The following is a 24,413-nucleotide window of genomic DNA, read 5'->3' as shown; positions in this document are numbered from 1 at the left end:
TTGAACTTACAGAGATCCACTTGCCCGGCATTGTGTGTGTGTGTGTGTGTTAAAGAAACGAAAATTCCAGAATTCTCACTACAATCCCCTTTTTAAAATTTCCCCTGGAACCAATCACATTTGTAATGTACCTACATACATGCAGGCAGATTATACATACACATAAAAGAAATCTAAAAAAAAAGGGGAATCTCTGACTCCAGTTTGCCTTGGTAACCCAAGCGCTTTACAGTCATTCAGATGCAATCAGAAATAGGTGCTATTTGTTGCAGATTGCATCAAACCTCCACAGACATACTAAAGAATACAGAGACACTGGCTGGAGATGTAGCTCAGAGAGAGCAATGGTTGCCTAATATTTGTGACACATTTGGTTTCATCCCCAATATCCACCCCTAAAAAAGAAGCTGGAGAGATGGCTCAGTGGTTAAGAGTATTTGCTGCTCTTGCACAGGACCTGGCTTCAGTTCCCAGCACCCACAAGGCAGCTATAACTGTCATGCCAGTTGCAGAAGACCTGACATAGTACATACACCTACATGAAGAAAGGAAGGAGTGAAACAAAGGCAATTGTTGCTGCCTAAGCAATTTAGTGAGACTGACATAGTCTAGGGGTCTCAATTGGGTTTGTCTTCTCTGCCAGTTAGAGAATTAAAAGGCTGAAAAAATATTGAGGGCAACAGGTGGCAGCAGGGAAGGAGAAATCACAGACAGCAGCAGACAGAATTAGGTGTTGAAGAAAGGCAGGACACGGTGTGCACGCCTGTAATCCCAGCACTCGGGGAGGCAGAGGCAGGTGGATCTCTGTGAGTTCAAGGCCAGCCTGGTCTACAAAGTGACTCCAGGACAGTCAGGGCTACACAGAGAAACACTGTCTCAAAAACAAACAAACAAGGCATTTAAATGGGCACAGGCAGCAGACAGAGAAAAAGAATCTCTGCAAAGCAGATAACCTAGAAAAGTCTAGTCTCTTCTCAAGGGCTCCAGTTTTTTAAAGTCTTCCTCCCTTAACTTATGGTTGGTCAGTTTGAAGACAGACAGGATGGCAGATTGGCCCATAGCTGTAATATAACAGGCCTTGAACTTGTTAAACCAGTCCATCAACAGGGGGCCTGCTGGTGGGACACAAAAGCTTAAACTGCCAGACTTTTGTCTCAGGTCAAGAAGCTAAGGAAGAAGCCGACCTTCTTGGAAATTTAGCACCACTAGTACCTAAGTATAGCTCCTCTCCCTAACTATCTGTCTACCAAGAAGTCTTGTTTAAGTCCTAATTTTAAGACTCTGATTCAAGCATGCCAGTGGTGGTACACACCTTTAATCCCAGCACTCAGGGGGCAGAGGCTGGCAGATATTTGAGTTCCAGGCCAACCTGGTCTACAGAGTGAGTTCCAGGACAGCCAGGGCTACACACAGAGAAACCATGTCTCAAAAATTAAACATATAAGCAAAAAAACCTCTAATTTAAAAAAATAAATAGAAAGAGGGCTTGATATGCAGAGTGGTGGAGTGCTTGTCTAGCATGCACAGAGTCCTAGATTCAAACCCCAGTACTAAAAGACATAAAAACACTGAGCTGGGCACTTGGGAGGCAGAGGAAGGTGGCTCTCTGACTCAACTCTGATCTACAAATTGAGTTCCAGGACAACCAGGGCTACGTAGAGAAACCCAGTCACCACCTCCCTCTCCACCTAAAAAAGAGACAAAAACAAAAGTGAAAAACAAGAGAAGAAACCTGGAGTCATGCTCTCCTGGAATCCCAGCACTGGAGAGGTAAAGATGAGTTCAGGAGTTCGAGGTCATTTGTAATTCCAGTGTTTGAGAAGTGCACTCAGAATTTCAAGATCGTCCTCCATTACCTAGCAAGTCTGAAGAACAGCCGAGTAGCGTACAGAAGACCCTGCTTAAAAACAAACAAAACAAGCTGGGCATGTGCTTTCAATCCCAGCACTCTAGGAGGCAGAGGCAGGAGGATGTCTGTGAGTTTGAGGCCAGCCAGGCCTACAAAGCCAGTCCAGGCCAGCCAAGGCTACAGAGGGAAATCCTTTCTTGAAAAACAAAACAAAACAAAAATTAACAACAAGAAAACAAAAACAAAAAATAAATAAAACAAAGAGACCGCAAGCTGAGCCTGGTGTTCCAGGCTGTGACCCGTGATCTCAACTACCTGTGAGACCAAGTAAAGCCGATGGCAAGTTCAAGGCCATCAGGGTAACTCAGGGAGGTGAGGTGTGCTGATGAACATTACATTTAAAGTTTAGACTTACAGTGCTTGAGAGACCAAAAGGTAAAAAAAAAAAAAAAAAAAAAAAAAAAAAAAAAAAAAAAAAAAAAAGAAAGGAAAAGGCCTCTAACGAGCAGTTTGTGCTTGGGCAGCTCCACTTCCCTTTTTCCCTAGACTGATGGTGACTGTTCTAGCAAGATAGGAGGTCATAAGATTAACTTCTACTCCTGCTTCTGTAATCAAACTTGCTTACTCTGCTCAGAAGGATGACTAGGGCAACTGTAAGGCATACGTGTTAAAACTACACCCTGCCTACAAAACAGCAAAACGCATGTAATCCTCTGGGGTTTGCCTTTATAAACCGTGGGGTGCTGTGGCTAGGGACATCTGTGGAACACTGTCAGGTGCAGTGTTGGCCCCACACCGGCCACCGCCGCCCCAATAAACCTCTTATTAACATTTATTTATGGTCATGGTGAAGCTCTGAACGACCCCAGACTCACAAAAGAGGTCCTGTGTCAAAATGAAAAGAGGCCTGCCTGAGCGGTTAAAGCAGGTAAAGGCGCTGCCACAGAGCCTGAAGATCTGAGTTTCATCCCTAGGACACATATAGTGGAAGGACAGAACCAGCTCTTGAAAGCTGTTCTTGTCCTATTCCACTTGGGGAGCTGTGCGTACACGGGGCACTAGTCTAAGTGTTCACTCTCTTCCTCTCTCACACTCACACATATACACACACACACACACACTCTAAATAAGTGTAACTTTAAAAAAAGTAAAAACAGCTGGAGGTATATGTTTTAGTTCTGTGATGCATTTGTTGAGCTTGAGTAAAACCCTGGGTTTGATTCCTAGTGCTCGATACACACACACACACACACACACACACACACACACACACACACGTAAAGATAATTATCACAGGAATTCACTCCCACACATTTAAAAGACGGGACTTAGCCAGTTATGTCACAAGATAGAAATACAGCCTCCAAAACATGTTACAGGACAAGTGACACGCTGCTGCCCTCGGAGACTAACGACTGGGAGATCAGAAGGATTTATCACTCGTGGATCAACAGGAGAAAAATCAGCGTGGATCTGAGCAATTGCACATGGTTTCTACAGAATTTATAGTTACAGCATTATTGCTTTATCGTCATTGGCGGCTTCAACTAGGATGCGCCAATGAAGGGTCGATGTACGTTTTTAAAGAGAACTCTCTCTGTGGTCAGTCAAGCACTTTTCAGAATCAGATACTGGAGCGATGATTGGAGCACTCTACTGGCACCTTATTGTCTCCTTTCGAAGGACAATTGTAGGTGGCTGCTTTGACCAGATAAACAAGTTAGCATTTCTCAGGAGAGTTTTTACAGTGACATCTACCCCTTTTTTCCTATTCTTGTGTTAGCTTTCTCTTCAAAACATCATACTCCAATAGAAATAATATCCAAGATACCCAGTTACAACATATTCTAGATTATTCGACACAAACAGCCAGCAAGAAGAACCACGCATGTACACAGGCACACAGTTACAGAAACGCAGTTACTCCGGCAGGCAAGACCACATCGCACCCAGAGAATACACACAAAGTGACAAGTTGAGGTTGACTGGCAGGCAGGGCTGGCTGGGCTCACCCGGGCTCACCGCTAGCGGCACCGCCTTTCTCTCCATCCGCGCCCCTTTAGAGGATTTCTCAAGACCTGGCCTCCAGATTGAAATTGGGATCCCGCCCCCTCAGGCCCGTGGCAACCCTCTAACCAGCAGTGGGAGGAGCAGGAATACAGTTGGCCAATTGGGTTTGCACATTCGTTTTCCGCCCCCTTCCTGGTTCTGCTGTTTAAAGGCGACGACCCGCCCGGGCGGGAAAGACCGCGTTACAGAGCCTCGCTGCGGCCGTGGCCGGGTTAAAAGGCGGAGCCACGGAGGAGGGGTGTTCTGGGAGGAACCAATGAGCGAGTCCCGTTAGGCCGAGGTCACGTGTGCTGGTCCCAAGCGCAGTCTGCTTGCACCAGGTAAGAAAGGTGCGGGGCGGGCGGAGGCTGGGCCCCCCTGACGCCCGGCTCGCGCAGGTTGTAGGCGCTGCGACGCTCGCCGGCTACATGTCCCTGAGAGGAGTCTCCGCGCGGCTGCTGAGCCGCAGGCCCGGCCTGCGCTTCCCGTGGGTCCCGCGTACGTGGAGCTCGGCGGCGCACACCGGTCAGTGCGGGGGGTGGGGCGCGGGGGCCAGCGAGACACGAGGCCCCTCTCTCAGTGTGACTTTCTCGTCCTGTGTTTGCAGAGAAGAGCCGACCGGTCAAATGTAAGAACTATCTGCCCGTCCACTCCCGCCGCAGCTGTTTCCCCGATGGGTGGTGGTCCGTGAATGCAAGGGCTGCCGGGAAGGGAGGCTGGGCTGTGCCCAGGGTCTGAAGGGCTAAGGTAATGAATGGGTATGTTTCCGCTGGACTGGAGAAGGGTTTCCTTTGCCAGGCTGATTTGAAGGCAGAATCCTGGCGCGAGGTAGGGAGAATGGGTGCAGCTTAGAGGTCTGGAAGAGGAGGCGGGGTCTGGCTGAGACCCCCATTCTCTACCTAGCCTCTCGCCCTGGGTTTGACTGGAAGGACCCGCTGGTACTGGAGGAGCAGCTGACTGCCGATGAGAAACTCATCAGGGACACTTTCCGCAACTACTGCCAGGAGCGGCTTATGCCTCGAATTTTGCTGGCCAATCGAAACGAAGGTGTCTTGGTGGTAGGGTGGCGGGGTATGCCTGGGCTCCTCAGCCACACGTGATGTGCGATGTGCGCTGCTGCCGTGCGCACACTAGCTCCGTCCCTGGGGTCGGGGACTCCATCCAGCCGAGACCGGGGCTGACTCTGACACCCATCTCTGCAGTTTTTCACCGGGATATCGTGTATGAAATGGGGGAGCTAGGCGTGTTGGGACCCACCATCAAAGGTAAGGACGTTTCGGTGTATACTTTGCAGCCCTTACCCCCTGGAAGCAGCTGTGTGTATGAGATGAACAAAGTCCTTGCCTATTTCCAGATAGGACCTGTTACAGCCCCTATTCAGTCCCAGGTCCCGGCGGGCCTGAACTTTGGTCTTTGGTCTACCTTCTCTTATACACCAGGGTATGGCTGTGCTGGAGTGTCATCCGTGGCCTATGGGCTCCTGACCCGAGAGCTGGAGAGGGTGGACAGTGGCTACAGGTCAATGATGAGTGTTCAGTCCTCCCTTGTCATGCACCCCATTTATACCTATGGGAGCGAGGAGCAGCGACAAAAGTATCTGCCCCGCCTGGGTAAGTAGCTGCTGTGGGGGGAGGGGGGTCAGACTATGGTCTAGACTGTAGATCCCAGTGTCCCCACAGCCTGCTTGCTTTTCTTCGGACCACCCGTGCCCATGCCAGGCCCTAGGGCCCAGTTGCCAGTCTTGATCCTATGCCAGTTCTGTTAGTCATCTCCTCCTCCCCTCCCCTTTGACTTTACCTCTGGCCACCATCATCTCCCCTTGGATTTTGTTTCCTGAGCCTCTCATCCCAGTCCAAAGTTTAAAGTCTTAACTGTCAACCAGGTCCGTGAGGTCCGTAAGCAGGCCCCTATGTTGTCCAGATGGCCTGGAGCTTTGTAGATCCGTGGCCTCAAACTCAGAGGCTACTGCGTTGCCTTGGCCTCATGAGAGCTAGAAGCTAAGATCAAAGGCATGCACTGCCATGCTTGTCCCTCTGGCCACTATTTTAATTTCCTTTTGATTGCTCAGCTATTTGGGATTCTCCAAACAATGAGCTTGGTGGCTATTCTTCCTCATACCCCCCTTCAAACTGGGTGTGGTGGAACATGCCTCTAATCACAGCACTCCAGAGGCCAGTTTGGTCTCCATATTGAGTTCCAGGACAGCCAGGGCTAAGGGCTACATAGTGAGACCATCTCAAAACAAAACAAAGTGTGCTGGGTTACTCCTTTAATCCCAGCACTTTCGAGGCAGAGGCAGAGGCAGGTGAATCCCTGATCTACAGATTGAGTTCCAGAACAGCCAGGGCTACACAGAAACCCTGTCTTAAAAAACAGACCAAAAACAAAAACCCCTCAAAACCCCCCAAAACAATTAAGAAACAAGAAAAACTCCCAAACTTCATACCCTACTCCATCTTGTTTTGTTTTTGTTTTTTGAGACAGGGTTTCTCTGTGTAACTGCCCAGGCTGTCCTGAACTCACTGTGTAGACCAGGCTGGCCTTGAACTCAGAGCTCCACCCGCCTCTGCTGGGGTGAGTTATGTGCCACCACAGCCGGCCTCACCTAAACCTCTTAGTGCCCTTCAAGACACTCTTGCCAACCCCTTCCTTACTTTCTGGCCTCCTTCACATTATGACATTGTGGTTATGGCCTGGACATTCCTTAGCTCACAGAGTGCCATGATGGCCTCTGTTACAGGCTCAGTGGAGAAGAAAATTTATCAGATGAGTGAGGCCTGATAGCCTGATGGCCCTCTCTTGTGCTTACAGCCAAGGGTGAGCTTCTTGGCTGTTTCGGGCTTACAGAGCCTAACCATGGGAGTGACCCAGGCAGCATGGAGACCAGAGCTCAGCACAATCCCTCAAAGAAGAGCTACACTCTCAGTGGGACCAAGACCTGGTGAGGGGCCCAGGTGGTGGTAGGCGATATGGTGTGTATGAAGGAGCAGCAGCCAGATCCCACCATAACTTTCTGGCCCCCAGGATCACCAACTCTCCTGTGGCTGACCTGTTCATAGTGTGGGCTCGATGTGAGGATAACTGTATTCGGGGCTTCCTGCTGGAGAAGGGGATGCGGGGCCTCTCAGCCCCTAGGATTGAGGGAAAGTTCTCCTTGCGAGCCTCAGCTACTGGTATGATCATCATGGACAGCGTGGAGGTGCCTGAGGAAAATGTGCTGCCTAGTGTGTCCAGCCTGGCGGTATGTGGTAGCCACCTTGGGAACTGGTGATGATGGGTCAGCTGCTCGCTCATCTTTCTCACCTTTTCAAGTGGAGAGCAAACATGCCTGGTCTTTGTGCTTGTGGAGCATTGTGATGCTCCCTGTTCTTCGGTGTGCTAATTGCACCTTTTGGGTTACCACTTTGCTCATTAGCTCTGCCCAAGAATGCATAGCTCTGGACCACTTTCTACTCTGCATGTAGCGCAGCTTCCTCTCCTGCCAGGCTCTTGGCTGTATGCACTGAGGTCAGGCCCCGTGCTGTATAGGACTGCTTGCACATACAGAGTAGAAAGGCATTTAATAAGGCTTGCTGCACCCAAGTTTTGGTGCCCACACCTTGTGGCTGCCGACCCTTGTCTGGGACATTTAGGAGTTGAATTTTCACAGGCCTTCAGCTGAGACCTCTTGTCAATCTTATAGGGTCCCTTTGGCTGCCTCAACACTGCCAGATATGGTATCACGTGGGGTGTGTTGGGAGCTGCTGAGTTCTGTTTTCACACAGCCCGGCAGTATGCCCTGGACAGGTATGTAGTGGTGGTGTATCACCTGGGTGGTGTAGAGGGTCTTGGGGTTTACCTTGTACCCCAACAGTGACTTCTCCAGCACTCACCAAGTTTAAGTTCTCTCCTCTGTCAGATGGCTCGGGACATCTTGAACAGTTTAAATGTTGAGCTTATAACAGGGTCGGAATGAACTGGGAAGCCTCTTGAACTACCGGGCCTCACTTGACCTTGCCTATTCTAGGATCCAGTTTGGTGTCCCCTTGGCCAGGAATCAGCTGGTTCAGAAGAAGCTGGCAGACATGCTCACCGAGATCACACTGGGCCTCCATGCTTGTTTGCAACTTGGCCGTTTAAAGGATCAGGACAAGTGAGGATTATACATTATGGTTGAATCCTACGCCCTTTTCGAGGTCTTTCCCAGCTGGTGGTCTTTCCTCGTTTTTTTTTTTTTTTTTTTTTTTTTTGAGAAAGGGTTTCTCTGTGAGCGTTGGTATCCTGGAGCTTGATCTGTAGCCCAGGGTGGCCAATAATCACAGAGATCCACCTACCTCTGCCTCCCAAGTGCTGGGATTAAAGGTGTGCACCACCACTGCTTGGTGGTCCCCTTGGTTTTGATGGGCTGGATCAAGGATAAGTCATGTCAGCTAGACATGTGCTCTATCTGCTGGGTGTGGTCAGTGCATGCGACCCAGTGTTTGTAACATGTGCCACTCACTCCCAGGGCTACCCCAGAAATGGTCTCCCTGCTGAAGAGAAATAACTGTGGGAAAGCCCTGGACATTGCCCGCCAGGCACGAGACATCCTGGGAGGAAATGGGATTTCTGATGAGTACCATGTGATCCGGCATGCTATGAATCTGGAGGCAGTGAATACTTATGAAGGTCAGGGCTGGACCCTGGGCTTGGGGGTGGGGTGTCAGGGAGGAGGGTGGCACAGTGGCCTGGGGCAGAAGGAGACAGCAATAGGGAGCCCAGACATCAAAGCTGAGTCCACCAGCTGTTGCCAGGTGGCTATCAAGCCCTCTGTCCCTCACCTGGAGTTACTTGTTCACAAAGGTTGTGGGAATAAATATATGAGTCATTATATGACTTCAGAGGTTCCAATGAGCAGACCCTGTGAGATGCTCCTGGCCTTTGTTCTCACTGTGGGATGGGACATGAAAGGGGACACAGTCCCGACACCAAGGTGCCAAGATAGAGGTATGCTTCCTGGTGGGCAGGTTGGTTTAAGAGAACAGTACATAGTAATTGTATCACTACTTCATGTTCAGAGAAAAAGCTGTTTGTAGACTAGACTATGGCACTCACAAGGGCATATACTCATGGCTTAGTATAGACTTGAAAAACTGGAGGGCGAAAAAAAGGAGGGCTATGGATATGGCACAACAGTTTCCATAAAAACATCAGAACCTGAAATTAAGTCTCCACAACCTGTGTAAAATCAGCACAGTAATATATATTATATACCAGTGCTAGGTAAAATGGGAAACTCGAGCATGAATCCTTAGAAGTATTACCAGCTAGCCTGGGTACTCTCTAGTCGACAACAATAAAAATCCCATCTGAAATAAGGATCAAGACCTGAGGCTGTGCCCTGGCCTCCCCATGTGTGCCAGAGCATGTGAACTTAACACTCACATATCTTTGACCAATATTAAAGAGGGGGACACAATCCAGTGTGACCCATACAATAGCTTCATGTGCAAAGAAGCTTCTAGACAGAAAAAGCAGAATGTATGGGATATCTTCCCTGCCTGCCTCAGTGACGGAGTATTTGAACCAAGGGGAAAGCCCCTCAGCCTTTACTGTTTATCTTCCAGAAATAGAGGGAGAGGTAGGTGAGATCTGGTGGATGGCGCATGTTTTTGCACAGATGACCAGTCTTCCCAATTCTGAAATAAAGTATGACCAGGGTAGAAGTCAAACCATTTAATCAACTGCAGGTATGGGCTCGCTGATTTTGCTAAGACTAAACTTATGGGCAGGGGCTAGCCTTGTCATACTTTGGTAGTTAGCATGGAGATCATTGTGGTTTTGTGCTGGGTTACAGGACTGTTAAAAACCCCAGCAGGGCTCAGTGTCCTCTGTGCCTTCTCATGGTGACTATCGTTAAGATGAGCTTCTTAGCAGAAGTCAGCATTCACCATCTTTGTAATTCTGTTCTTCTGAAACAGGAATCTAGGGCAGCACGAAGGATGACTTTAAAGATAAGCTATGAGCTGAAGATTCCAAACCAGTTCTAACATTCCTCTCACACAGGTACACATGACATTCACGCGCTGATCCTTGGGAGAGCAATTACTGGAATTCAGGCTTTCACAGTTGGCAAGTGAACCCACTTCAAACAGAGAAATGCCTGACTAGATCCTGGCAACACCATGCTTTGCTTTGAGCCTGCTCAAGAACTGCTGGATGGACCCAGCTTTTATTGTGGAAAGTGAGACACTGATTTGAGACTATGGAATTTGTCTCTGGAAGACATTCATATATGCTCTACTCTATAGAAAGAAGATGCAATTAATTCTCTGTATGGCCCTCAGCCCTTTTCACATCTGCAGATGAGAACAGACTCCATCTACCTTGTCTTAAACTTTTTCTAACTCGGAGAGGAGAGAGACAAAATGGAGGGACACAGAAGCCACTGACATGGAGCAGACCCTGTGAGAAGAGGCACTGGAGTTTACAATGTGCCTTCCTGCCTCCATCTCAGGGGCATTACCTTCCGTACCCAACACTGAGCAGATAAAAGAGGAAAATAAAGAGCCTGTGCCTTACTCCTTAGGGTTGGGCTAGGTTTACTGGTAACCACAGAGAAGTTTGGGGAGTTTTTCATAGGAGGGATGAATATGCAGGGGGGTTCTGCCACTCTGTAATAGCATATAGACTTTGAGCTAGACAGTCTCAGACTGGCAGGGGACACTTTGTCCTTTCCTCCATGACACAGCTAAACTACACAATAACAACATAGATAATAGTTCGGCTTCTCAGACCAGACCATGTGACTAGGGACTCCCCAAAAGGTAGCAGAACACCAAGGGTGTTTACAGGGACTGTAACCCTGTGGGCTGGGACAGGACACTGTAGTCCTCTTTCCTAGAGTTGGGGTGGGTGTCATTGGCAAAGCACCTGTCTGGCATGTACAAATCAATGTACCCTGGATTTCATTCCCTACATTGCAGGGAGGGGGAAAAAAACCCTAGTTCCTAGTTCCTGTTCACGTTTCCTTTTAGCAGAGACATTCCAGGTCTTTTTCCTCACCCCTAAATTCTTACCTCAGACTGGACACATAAGTCCTTGTATACAGTTTCCACAGTATGGCAGATTTGTTTGAGCTCCATTTCCAGATGGCTGATCTTTGCCATCTTCTGGGTGAATTCTTGGAGTCTTTCCTGAATGATCTTGCTGTGTTGGCTGTACACCTGGTACATCCTCTCCTCCAGCTTCTCTGTCAGATCTGAGACCTTGCAAAAAGTAATCAAGAATTACACTAACTGCAGGAAAACTTTGTTTATATTGTACTTTTTTTTTGAGACGCAGTCTTGCTATGTAGGCCAGTCTGGTCTTGAACTCACCCATATTCCTGTCTATGCACACAGTGTACACCACCATTCCCAGTCCTTGTGTTTCAGATGGTCAGTCGCATATAATCAGAATGGCCTTGAACTTCTATGTAATTAAAGCTGGTTTTGAACTCCTAACCCTACTACTATCTTCCAAGTGCTGGGAATTATAGGGAAGTACCACAATTCCATGTTTCTTTTCTTTATTGAAACAAGATACAAATGTATGTTCAGTTTGTTACTCATATTAAATCTAGGAATGATTAAAAATCATGATGTTGCACACCATTAATCCCAGCTCTCTGGAGGAGGCAGAGGCATGCAGATCTCTGAGTTCGAGGCTTAGCTTGGTCTACAGAAAGGAAGTCCAGGACAGCTAGGGCTGTTACAGAGAAACCCTTACTCAAAAAAACAAAAGACTGGGCCTGGAGAGATGGGTAGGGGTTAAGAACACTGGCTGTTCTTCCAAAGGTCCTGAGTTCAATTCCCAGCAACCACATGGTGGCTCACAACCATCTATAGTGAGATCTGGTGCCCTCCTCTGGCTCACATGCAGGCAGAATGCTATATAAATAAATAAATGGAAAAAAATGATAACAACAACAAAAAAAAAAAACCCACCAAAATACAAACAAAATCAACAGGAAAGGTAAAATCTGTAGGAATCCCACCGGTAATGCTCGCACCTGGAGGGGAGGCAGTACGGAGGGTCTCCTGTGCTGCACAGGAAGTTCCAGGCCATCTAAAGTTATACAGTTATCCTGCCTCAAAAACCCCAGAAAGACATGCATTGGTTCTGTGCAAATACTAACTCATTTGATACAAGAGAACTGAGTACCAGCTGTGAAAACTGGCATTGGTGAGGTTCTGGACTTTGTGGGTTCTTCTTTTCCCTACCTTTTACCCTCCCGGTTTTACCCCTAACATAATACTAGATAGGAGAGAAACAAGGTAGCAGGGAAAAAGGAATTAGGAAAATCCCTGAATCTCATTTATTTCCTTTTGTTTCTTCTTTGACCCTCAACCAACTTCCCAACAACCTACAACCACAAACCTGCCTATCGCCTGTTCAGGCTCTTCTATGTATAACCGCTGAAAAGCTCCCAGAATTCCAAATGTCACACAGTCACAATCAACTGCAACTGGCAAAACCACTCCTCTGCTAGAACACAAGTCAAGCCATAGTCAGGTGCTGCGGGCAGTCTGAAGCAGAATTAGAATTAGAAAAGATCTGACTCAAGGCTCAGAACCCATGCAGTTCATGGCTTCTGGCTGTGCATTTTCAAACAGCACCAGGCACAGCCACATTCCAGCAACCATCAGGCTTTGTGAAGCATGAGTCCAATGTTGTGTTGTAGAACCAACTATCCCATCCCAGACCACAGGTACCTTTTCCCCCCTAGGGTTTCTCTGTGTAGCCTTGGCTGTCCTGGACTCAATTTGTAGACTAGGCTGGCCTCAAATTCAAAGTGACCCACCTGCCTGTGCCTCCATGAGTGTTGGAATTATAGGCATGCACCACCACACCTAGCTACCTTCTACAGACACATGGGTAAGATAAGGCAAGCCACAGCCAAGCCTGTTGGAACAAGCTTGTAATCCTACTACTCAGAAAGTAGAGGCAGGTACATTACAAGTTCAAGTCCTGGATTACGGAGTGACTTCAAGATAGACCCTGCTTCAAAATAAAAAGTAAGAAGGCTGGGCTGGAGAAATGGCTTAGAGGTTAAGGGCACTAGCTGCTCTTCCAGAGGTTCTGAGTTCAATTCCCAGCAACCACATGGTGGCTCACAACCATCTATAATGAGATCTGGTGCCCTCTTCTAGGGTGCAGGCATACATGCAGACAGAACACTGTGTACATAATCATAATAAATCTTAAAAAATAAAAAGAAAGAAAACTGGGATATAAATATATCCCAGTATCAGAATACTGTCTACCATGCAAAAGACTCTTGATTTTGAAGGATAAGGGTTCCTGAACCTGGTTCCCTTATATCATTTTACCATCCTCCCACCACCCCCAAAGATATGGGTGTTTTGCTTGCTTATCTGTATGTTTAACATGCATGCCTAGTGAACTGGAAGTCAGAAGAGGGCATCTGATCTACTGGAGTCATAGTCATAGGTATTAGAAGTCAAACCCAGTCCCCTGGAAGAACAGTAAATGCTCTTAACTGCTGAGACATCTCACACACACACCCCTTTTAGATTCAGATTCTCTTAGAGCTGGAGAGATAGCTTAGTGTTTAAGAGCACTGTCTGTTCTTCTGAAGGACTCAGGCTCAATTCCCAGCACCCACATGGCAGCTCACAACTGTCTATACTACCAATTCCAAGGATCTGACATCTTCACACTAATGTACATAAAATAAAATTAAATAAATTATTTAGATTCAGATTCTTACCATACAGCATAGCTTGAAACTCACTATGAATACCAAGCTGGCCTTGAACTCAGATTTACCTGCTTCTACTTCCCAAGTACTAGGATTAAAGGCAGAGGTACCATACCTGGTTTACCACTTTAAAGACTGTGTGTTAGCTGGACAGTGGTGGCACACACCTTCAATCCCAGCACTTGGGAGGCAGAGGCAAGTGGATCTCTGAGTTCAAGCATAGCCTGGTCTACAGAGAGTTCCAAACAGCAAGAGTTATACAGAAAAAGCCTGTTTTGAAAAACCAAAAAAACAACAAAAATTATGTGTATGTGTGTGGTATGTGTAAATGGCTATCAAACCAATATCAGTTTTCAAGTTAGGCAAATGCTCGATCCTGAGCAACATACTCATCCAAAATAATTAACTTCTGAGTGTAATGGAAGTTTTTGTTTAAAAACTCAGTTATGTTATGTAAATATGTTTTTGTTTTAATCCCAAGTGTGGGATTTTAGCTGGACTATAGTTTGTCCACACCTGTTAATTGTCTCATATGGGGCATGGCTTTTGCAAGCTGTTAACGGCCTACTTTGTGCCTTGACTCTGAGGATATAAATTTAAGAGCCCAGAAAGAAAAGGTGTGACATGTAGCAGTTTTGAGAGACAAGAGATAGAAGGTGTGGCAGTTTAGAGCAGACCGACAGAAATGCTCCCAGGCACAGTAGCTTGGAGGAGACTGCTGGCTGTATTTGTTGCTGACGAAGGTTGGTATATCCCCCAAAGACCCATCGACCTTAAACAGTGGTGGTGGTGGGGAGTAAAAGGGTCTGTGACCCCTCTCCCCACTAACCTCTCTCCTACAAAAGGTTAGATTGGAAGTGAGGTAGAGGCCTAAACATCCCAAATAAAAGACAGTTTTAAAAATGAGCACTATATCTGAGCTTTAGTTTTCTCACTATGGGTCAGTCTATTGAGTGTTCTAGAATAAAATGAGAACTATGTACAAAGCACCTGCCTAGCAGGATGCCTGGAATCTAACAGATCTCAGCCCATAGGTCCTTCCTTCCATCTTATAACTTCCCTTCTCTTTACCTTCATCTTGAGGCTGTCCCTGAAGTTGGTCATAAGTGCATGGTCCTTCTGTCTGCTCTCATTGATGCTTTCAATCAGGTCCTGGGCTTTCTTCTTCAGGATTTCAATGCTGGAGTCCAGAGAGGAGAAGGGTCCTGACAGCTGGTAATTGGCACTAAGGTAGAGAAACAAGGGTCAAACTCTGATTTAGGATAGTACTGAAATAATCATGTTCTCCAAAAAGTAGCTGATCTGAGTTGGAGCTCAGTGGTAGAATATGTGCTTACCATAAGTGCATAGCATGCAAATGCACTCACACAGGGACATGGTATAAGTGAGGAAGGTGTGGATCACTGCCTTTGTGGGCGACACTCAACAGTTTTCCTATTTCATTCAGACCTTGAGACATAGGGCAGCTTCCCAACCCTTGTATATAACCTAGAGCTGAACCAGGTTGTAATTTCCAGAACAACATTTAAGCAGCCCAAAGCCACTCTTGCGTGCCCGCCCGTGTGTGCGTGTGTGTATTCACCACTGGCTTCTCTGAATGAGCACTATGGAGTTTGAATAAGAATGCTGTTTCCTCCCTGCCCCACTCATATGTTAAATACTTGGTCCCAGTTGGTGGACCTGTTTGGGAAAGATTAGGAGGTATTTTAGGGAACCTTGGAGTTGGCTCAAGACATCCTAAGACCAAGGCAAAGGAGATTTACCCCAGAGTGACTGAGGGCAAAGATAAGGGACAAAGACAGGAGATACAGGAACTCTAGAAAGAGGTGAAGGGAACAAAGGAGAAAGAAGAAAAGGGGAAAGGGAGAGGGAGGAGGGATGTTTGTCCTGGAGTGGGACAAAGGACTGCTTCTGGATAGAGAGGAGACAGAGGTGGTCCATAGGCAAATGGCAGTTTATGAAAGTAAAATGGAAAACCCCATGTTAGAACGAGATGTTTAATTTTAATTGGTATGTTAATTATGTGAGCCAAAGGAGACTTTTGATTATTGGACTTCAGTAGTTTGATAGCTGGACCTTGAGAGCCTCAGGAGGGATTGACCATATAAGGGAATAGATCTTGGGCACTTGCTTTAGGAATGCAATCTAAAGGTTTTTGGCAAGGCAGAGGGAATTGGGAAGAAAAGTAAAGCCTGACAGAACCATGTCTGAGAGCTGGCTAGAGTCCCTTCAAGTATGGCCTTGTTGGAGAAGGTGTACCATTGGGGTTTTTAAGTTTCAAAAGACTGACATCACTCCCAGTATGCCCTCTCTGCTTTCTGTTTGTGGATCGAGATGGGAACTCTCAGCTACTACTGAGAGCAACATGCCTCCCTGCCTGCCACCATGTATAGGCCCTATGGATCTATACTGCTGTGTGCTTGTCATGTATGATCAGAAGCCTCAGAGGACTGTCCTGGTTGCCTCTGTACTTCAGCATGTAGTTGTCCATAGTCCATTTTGTTGTTGGTTTTGAGACAGTACCTCATTCTTTAGCCCAGGTTCGTTTCAAACTCAAGGCAATACTCCTGCCTTAACCTTACAAGTGCAGGAACTACAGACATGAACGACCATGCATTAGCTCCACTGTGTTGAATGAACAACACCTGCTGACCTGTTATCCCACCTCCAGCTGCACTGTCCTCCAATGTCTTTACCATAAGACTGTTCTACAAAGGCAGACACACCACAGTGAAGCTAGTGACAGAAAGCATTGGGACGTGAACATTGCTATAAAATGGTTTTAGGGTGAGACAGATTTTCAAAGGATCTTTGACCTCTGAGGCTGTAGTCATTTTTCCAAGTCCGACCAAAGTAATTTCACTCATGCTTTAGGACAGCCATGTTCTCCTTGCATGTGCCCAGAGCTGGGAATAGGCTCAAAATGCCTGCTCTTGGCCCCCCAGTTTTCCTTCCTGTATAGCTTCAAACTGGCACTCTGCCTTCAAAGCTTACTAGTGGTCACAGCTCCTCTTCCCTGAAACACCCTCTCACAAAAATCACTCTTCCTTTCCACAAGTAAATGTTTTCTCTTTTTCCATATTCCATGCACCAGTAAGGTTTTGGTTTTTGTCAATCTGACACAGGCTAAGGTCATCTAAGATGGAACCTCGATTGAGAAAAAAATGTCTCCATTGGCCTGTAGGCAAGTATGTGTGAGCATCTTTGGTTTTTTTGTTTGTTTTTTGAGACAGGGTTCCACTGTGTAACCTTGGCTATCCTGAAACTCACTCTGTAGACCAGGCTGACCTCGAACTCACAGAGATCCACCTGCCCTGCCTCCCAAGTTGCTGGGATAAAGCTGTGTGCCATCGCCACCTGGCTGAGCATTTTCCTAATTAATGATTGATGTGGGATAACCCTGCCCACTGTGGATGATGCCCCCGATTTAGTCCTGGGTTATAAAAGAAAGTATGCTAAGAAAACCATAAAGAGCAAGCCAGTGAACAGTGTTCCCATGGCTCTGCTTCAGTTCCTGCCTCCAGCTTCCTGTCCTGCTTGAATTCTTGGCTTGGCTTTCCTCAGTGACAGATTGTGACTGGAATGTGTCATTGAAATAAACCCTTTCCTCCCCAATTTGCTTTTGGTCATGGAATTTTATCACAGCAACAGAAAGCAAACTAGGACTGGACTACCACTGGAGGCAAGAATGGTCCTGGAAACACTGCAGCCCTCAGGGCTATTTGTTATCCTACCTATGCTTAGCTCACTTTTTCATACTTCCCATTAGTTATCCTAAAACATCAGAATTCTCCTGCTATGTCCACACAGGGCGGGGGGGGGGGGGAAGGTGGCACACATCTGTAATCCCAGCACTCGGGGAGGCAGAGGCAAGAGGATCTCTGTGAGTTCAAGGCCAGCCTGGCTACAAAGTGAGTCCAGGACAGCCAAGGCCACACAAAGAAACCCTGTCTCCACCCCACCCCCAAAATTAAAGAAACTAGATATATAAAAAAAAGCATTTAATGTAATTTAAAAATGGGGTACAGATCTAAACAGAATTCTCAATAGGGGAAATGCGAATAGCTGAGAAAGAAATGTTCAATATCCTTAGCCATCAGGGAAATATTAATCAAAACTACTTTGCGATTTTATTTTACACCTGTCAGAAGATCAATAACACAAGTAACAGCTCATGCTAGCAAGGATGTGGAAGAAGAGAAACTCACCCATTGCTGGGCGTGCAAACTTGTACAATTACTAAGGAAATCAGTGTAGCTGATTCCCTCCCTCAGAAAGATGAAACTAGATCTACCTCAAGATTCAGATCTACCACTCTTAGGCATATACCCAAAGGATGCTTCACCCTACTGCAAGAACACTTGCTCAACCATGTTCACTGCTGCTGTATCCAGGTTCTGTTGCCAGAACCTGGAAACAACCTAGATGTCCTTCAATAGAATGCATAAATAATTTTATTTTATATGCATGGGTATTTTGTCTGCATGTATGTATGTGCACCATATGCGTGCCTGGTGCCCAGAGAAGACAGAAGAGGGCATCAGAAGCCTTAGAATTGGAATTATGACGTTGTAAACTACCATGGGCATCAAACCCAGGTCCTCTGAAGAACAACAAAGGCTCTTAACTATTGAGCCATCTCTCCAGCCTCTCCTCTTATTTCTTTTGCATGTTTCTTTGGGTTAGATTTTTCTCTTTCTCCTTGGCATATGCTACTTCAAGTCCCTTCCATTTTTAAACTATCTCTTTCTGTGTTTCTCCTACTCTACCCTAGGCTACCCTCATCCAGCCAGTTTGTAGAAAGAGCTACCTACACTGCTAATGTGTATTCTCCCACCTCCCATTCACTTTCCAGCACACTTCAATGAGGTTCCTGCCTCAGTTTTCAAATAAAACAGCTCCTGGCAAGGTATCCAGTGAGAAGGCACTGCAGTTAGACCCTAGCACATTCTATACTGTAATTCCCTTGGCAACTGCTGTTATTATGTTGGCCCACACTAACCACAAACATCTGAAAGTCAGAGGACAATTTGCAAGAGTCTGTTCTTTAATTCTACCAAATGGATCCTAGAAATCAAACTCAGGTCATAAGACACAGAGGCAAGCACCTTGCCCCTATGAGCCATATTACTGATTCCATATCTTCTAACTCCTGATGTCTCCACCTATGCCTTCAGGCCTTTCCATAGTTCAGGCTACTTTTCCAAAGACATCCTTGTAGTGTGGGGTTCCTGGACAGTGTCATTCCTAACTAAGTCCTAGTTCCTCTAGAACAGCAGTTTTCAACCTGTGGGTTTCAACCCCTTTGGGGGACATAAAGTCCTTTCACAGGGGTTGCCTAACACCATTGTAAAACACAGATATTTACATTACGATTTATAACAGTAGCAAAATTAGTTATGAAGTAGTAATAAAAATAATTTTATAATTGGGGATTGCTACAACATGTGGAACTGTTTTAAAGGGTCGCAGCATTAAAAAGGCTGAGAACCACTGCTCTAGAAAGTACTCCTGGGAGGGCTGGGGCCTTTTTCTTTCTTTTTTAAGATTTATTTACTATGTAGACTGTGTTCTGCCTGTATGTACACCTGCAGGCCAGAAGAGGGCAATATATCTCATTATAGATGGTTATGAGCCACCATATGGTGTTGCTGGGAATTGAACTTAGGACCTCTGCAAGAGCAGACAGTGCTCTTAAACCTCTGAGCTATCTCTCCAGCCCAGGTTGGGGGCCTTGTAGAAGCCATCTTCTCTATCTTCGTGTGGGAAAAATGACAAATGGGCAGGCAATAAATTAATGATTCTTTTTTTTCTTTTGTTTGTGTATAGCCCTGGCTGTCCTGGAACTCACAGAGATTCACCTGCCTCTGACTCCCAAGTGCTGGGATCAAAGGCGTGCAACACCACTGTCTGGCTAACCTGGCTAAACTCTTAAACTGGGTGTGATGGTACATTTAATCCCAGCACTTGGGAGAAAGAGGTAGGTGGATCTCTCCAAGTTCAAGGAAAGCTGGTCTACATCAAGAACCAGTTTCAAAACAAACACAAAAGTAATGAAAAAAAAATTTTTTTTTGAGACAAGCTTTCTCTGTGTAGCCTTGGCTGTCCTGGACTCACTTATTAGACCAGGCTGGCTTCAATCTCAAAGAGATTCACCTGCCTCTGCCTGCCCGAGTGCTAAGATTACAAGGTGCCAGGCCACCACGCCTGGCAAATTAATGATACTTTTTTTTTTTCAACAACCAGTATTTTATTCAGCTAAGAGTCTCATTACACATGGTCCAAGAACACTCAAAACCACATGCACACCTCAGTGGCCACCAAACCATTCAGCACAGCTTCCTTAACTTTTTGAAGCTACCAGTTTCAGCACTTCGAATTTTATTTTTCTAACGCTGAATAGATATAGGGATATCAGAAGGGGTAGGAGGAAAAAGCTCACCCTTGGCATACTGCCAAAATGTGCCCAATCGAGGCTTTGAGTAAGTCATAGCAGTGTTCACCAGCCCTGGAGCCTTCTCTATGAAGTTACAAACTAACTTGGCCATGGTCTAAGATGAAGGTTCGTCTCCCCGAACTGCTGGCTGAATGTAAATTAATGATTCTTGAGGGCTTTCATTACCACTCATACTTTGATTACCCCAAAATTTATTCTCAGCACATGACCCTCTTCAGATCTCCCAACACGGTCTCTTCTTCCAAACCTATCAGCAAAGCTATCCCCAAAACATTCAATCTTTATTTTTGCCCACCAACCAGCATCTCCCTTCTTCTCCCTACACAAGATCCCATTCTGACTTCTTTTAGTAAATGATACATAGAGCCAACCTGATCCCCACACTAGAAACTTAGCAGCCAGCCTACAGTTGGGCTTCACTGGCCCTCCATATTCTGTCTGGAATCTTCTATTTTCTATCTTTTGAATTTTTTCCTTACAATCTATTTATCCTTTGTAGCTATACATCTATCATTTTTCACCTGGACCCTTGTGACCTTCCAACGCAAAATCTGATCTAATCCTATGTGACAGCCTAAGAAAGACCCCTGGTACCACAGGGTCAAATCTAAATTCCTTGTAGGTAGACAAGGCTTTCCAGGGCCTGGGCCTGTAGCCTTTTCAGCCTTACTATTTTGTTTACAATGCAGAGGTGGTCCCCGGGTTCTGTACATGCAGTCTGGCCCTTCAACAAAAAATTTCCCCAAACCCATTACCCTTTACTCAGAACCACTTTCCCTTTCTGCCTCTGCCAAAAAAAGACCTAAGCTTCCCTCCTGTTATTGGTCATGACTCTGCCTTAGTTTATGTTTGTGGTGCTCAGGGTGGAGATGGCAATTCTCTGTGTTTTCTAGCACCTCAGAGCTTTAATTTGTTTTGTCAGCATTCTGCAGACAGAGCTACTCTAGGATCCCTGTGCTCTCATACCTTCTTTTACCCAGCTTGCCTTGTCTCAACTCTCCTGGACCAACTCAAGTTTAAGGACTTAAAAATTAAATTCAACCTTGCCAGGTGTTTCTTTTTGTGAACTTCTAATGGCTCCATTCTCCTCCAATATTCAAGAGATAAGGGGACAGGTTTTTAATGGCAGATACAGAAATAGTGGGGGGAAAAAACAGTTGAATTCATCTAATTCAAATTTTGTGGTAGGACAAAGGCCAGCATCAGATGTCTATTGAGAGTTTCCTTGTTTTTCCAATCCCATCTTTTATAGATTTCAGCTTTTTCATTTCATTTTTCTTAATACTCAGCAGCTGTATATTAGTCAAGATGCTAATGAATCATTGGCTTCCCTGGGACTGTGCTCACCAATTAGCTTCAATAAACAAAATGTGTGGTGTCCTCTCTGCAGGCTTCTTCAGTTCCTGGGCTGACTTCTGTGGCAGAACCCTGGACTGAGGCCAGGGAGTGGAAGTGAGCCCAATACAGTTGCCTGGTGGCTTGGCCTGCATGGGGCTTGGGACAGGGGGGCTTGTAAGCATATCAATGCACCCATCTATTATGTCTGTCCTTCTAAGAAACCCCTAATTAGTTCCAAGAATTAGAAGGGTTCCCAAGTAGGGCCCAAGCTGGCAGGGGTCCCAGGAAATGGGTCTAAGGCGAAGAGACCATCTGTTCACTCCAGGTAAAGCTATGATTGGCAGGTGTATGAGCCAGAACTACTCACTGATGGGGCCTTCCTCCATGGCCTCGCACAGATAACACAAATAAATAAGCCACCAGCCACTTATGACCATCTCAGAGGGCAGTCCCAGGAGAGAGCACAGAATCTGGCACTCAGGCAAAGTGATGTTTTGCTGAAGTTCTGCCAGGAAGGGGAAAGATCTTAGTGGAAGCTGATGAGCCAGTTCCTCACATATCTCCCCCTCCAGAAATGTGTTCATATTTGAATCATGTTGCCAAGTGTTGGCTGCTGGATCCATTAACTGGTCCCTGTGATGTTTTTCATCCATCTGGTTTTTGGCTCCAGTAGAAGTCCTCCAAGTCTATAAATGCTTTCTTTACCTGTGCCTCTTCACCACAGAGATTCCGGTCTAAGCATGCTATTTGCAGAACATTTACCAAATGAATGCTTCATTCATAGCTGCCTATTTTGTCTCTGACTAATAGCACAGGTCTAGCCATTCTTGTCTGTGGCCTGCTTTCCTACTTAGAAACGGGAGAGAAAAGGGAAACTAGCTTTGTCTGGAGCCTCTTATTCTGGCTTCAAGTGAGTTCATTCAGTCTACAACTGTCATCACAACAGCCACTCTCACAGCATCCCAGCAGTCCTTTGTATCACGCCACTTTGATTTCTAGCTCAGAAATCCCAGCCGTGATTTCTTACCTTGGCTGTACATAATCATGCAAATGGCTCCTGATAGCCAACACACACACACACATACACACACACACACACACACACACACACACACAAAGAGGGGGTGTAAAATGGAACTTAAGCTCTTACCTCTAGAAGCCTGTACTTGTGGAAAAGCATGCCAAGAGGAAAGCAGTCATGTCCTGGTAAGCATTGAGCTACTACTACTGGCTCTTTGAGGGACAGGGGAAACCCTGATTTGTATTTTGCTATATGCTATTGTGCAGATATTCCCACTAGAGCAAATATCAAGCTTCTAATATAAACTTGCCAACTTGGGAAGAGATATATAGAAGCAGCTCTTGAGTCAAGTAGTTGTGACACACACCTTTAACCCCAGCACTCAGGAGACAAAGGCAGAAAAATCTCTGAGATCAAGACCAGCCTGGTCTACAGAGTGTGTTCCAGGACAGCCAGGGTTACACAGAGAAACCCTGTCTTGGAAAACAAAACATACAAAAGAATCAGCTCTTGAAAAAGTACGAGCCAGCTCCAGTATAACATAGATAGGAACAATCTCCTTCTTCCTGCCTCTTCCCTAAGGACCTTTCCCCAGTCTGTCCAACTAAATGGCACACCAAACAGAAGCCCCAACATGATTCCTCTCCACTTAGCTCCCTTCAAACCATTCTCTATAGTAGCCAGAGCCTTTCCTTCTGTTTTTTGTTTGTTTGTTTGTTTGTTTTGCCTTTTGAGGCAGTCTCATTATGTAGCCCCAGGTGTCCTAGAGCTCACCATCTAGACCATCCTTGAACTCACAGAGATCTGTCTGCCTCTGCCTCCCAAGTGCTGGGATTAAAGCTGTGCACCACTCCCAGCCAGCATAATTTTTATAACAAAAATCTGAGTCTGTCACATCTCTGGCCCAGCAGTTCCCACTAAGTATAATCACCTTTCTTCTGGAGCCTATTAAGATATCTAAATTTATGGGTACTCATATATACACCTGTAAAATGGTGTAACATTTGCACAGAACCTACCCATATCTGTAGACTCCAATCATATCTGGATATCTTACAATATCTGATGCAAGTCAGGAGTGGTAGTACACACCTGCCATCCCAGAACTCAGGAGGTGGAAGCAACAGCAACAATTTAGGACAAATTTCAGCTATGTATCAAGGTTAAGGCTAGCCTGGACTACAGGAGAGACTATTTCAAAAGAACAAACAAAAAAAGCCCTTAACACTGGGTCAGTGAGATGGCCCCATAGGTAAAGGCCATTACTATGCAAGCCTGGAGACCTGAGTTCAATCCCAGGAACTCAGATAAAGATAGGAGAGAACTATGCTAGATCTGCCATGTGGACCCGGCAATTTGGAACCTGAGTATACAGAAGACTACATATACTACATCCCCACAAAAACTTGTATAAAGATGTTCGTAGCACTGTTACATATAATAATCAGATGTCTACTGGACTATTGATAATGGACAAGTAAAATATGGTAGATTCATAATGTAGAATTTTATTCAGTCACAAGGAAGAATGAAGTTCTAATAAAGGTTATAGTATAAATCACATGCCAAGTGAAGAAATCTGGACACAAAAGAGCACATGGCATATGATTCCATGCCCTAGAAATGTCCAGAATAGACAATGTATGTAGACAGAAAGCAGATTAATGGTTACAGTAATGGGGGAAGAGGCAGGGACTGGGAGTTATGGCTAGGAAGTATGAGGTTTCTTTTTGGAATGATTAAAAAAAAAATTGAAGTTGAAAGCTAGTGGTGGTGGTGTACACCTTTAATCCCAGCACTCAGAGAGGCAGAGGCAGGAGGATCACTGTGAGTTCGAGGCCAGCATGGTCTACAAAGTGAGTCCAGGACCGACAAGACTACATAGAGAAACCCTGTCTCAAAAAAAAAGAAAAGAAAAAGAAAGGAAGGAAGGAAGGAAGGAAGGAAGGAAGGAAGGAAGGAAGGAAGGAAGGAA

General features: G+C 45.9%; 2 protein-coding genes across 4 annotated transcripts in view; one reads left to right on the top strand and one right to left on the bottom strand.

Moving 5' to 3' along the window:
- The first annotated feature begins 4,157 nt into the window (after positions 1 to 4,157).
- Positions 4,158 to 10,468, top strand: Gcdh (glutaryl-CoA dehydrogenase). 3 transcript variants are annotated; one of them, XM_055621592.1, is made up of 12 exons: positions 4,158 to 4,239; positions 4,297 to 4,423; positions 4,506 to 4,526; positions 4,802 to 4,945; positions 5,101 to 5,163; positions 5,338 to 5,508; positions 6,710 to 6,839; positions 6,923 to 7,139; positions 7,581 to 7,684; positions 7,905 to 8,030; positions 8,385 to 8,545; positions 9,923 to 10,468. In XM_055621592.1, the coding sequence occupies exons 2-12, from the start codon at positions 4,327 to 4,329 to the stop codon at positions 9,994 to 9,996; spliced, it is 1,308 nt and encodes a 435-aa protein (XP_055477567.1). In that variant the 5' UTR covers positions 4,158 to 4,239; positions 4,297 to 4,326; the 3' UTR covers positions 9,997 to 10,468. The 3 variants fall into 3 exon arrangements, with proteins under 3 accessions (XP_055477567.1, XP_055477569.1, XP_055477568.1); XM_055621594.1 differs by lacking the exon at positions 4,158 to 4,239 and having other exon boundaries at positions 4,247 to 4,423; XM_055621593.1 differs by lacking the exons at positions 4,158 to 4,239; positions 4,297 to 4,423; positions 4,506 to 4,526 and adding an exon at positions 4,533 to 4,645.
- Positions 10,469 to 10,923: 455 nt separating this feature from the next.
- Syce2 (synaptonemal complex central element protein 2) overlaps positions 10,924 to 24,413 on the bottom strand; it is a 17,896-nt gene continuing 4,406 nt past the window's right edge. Inside the window, exons 3-4 of the mRNA XM_055620956.1 lie at positions 14,694 to 14,847; positions 10,924 to 11,124 (exon numbers count right to left, since the gene is read on the bottom strand). Of these exons, the coding sequence (XP_055476931.1) occupies positions 10,924 to 11,124; positions 14,694 to 14,847 (355 nt within the window). The remainder of the gene's footprint in view (positions 11,125 to 14,693; positions 14,848 to 24,413) is intronic.

Source organism: Psammomys obesus, unplaced genomic scaffold (assembly GCF_907164565.1).
Source record: "Psammomys obesus unplaced genomic scaffold, mPsaObe1.curated_primary_1811, whole genome shotgun sequence".
NCBI classification, from domain to species: domain Eukaryota; kingdom Metazoa; phylum Chordata; class Mammalia; order Rodentia; family Muridae; genus Psammomys; species Psammomys obesus.
Note: the sequence above shows the minus strand (reverse complement) of the source record. Positions and strands in the feature narration are given on the sequence as shown.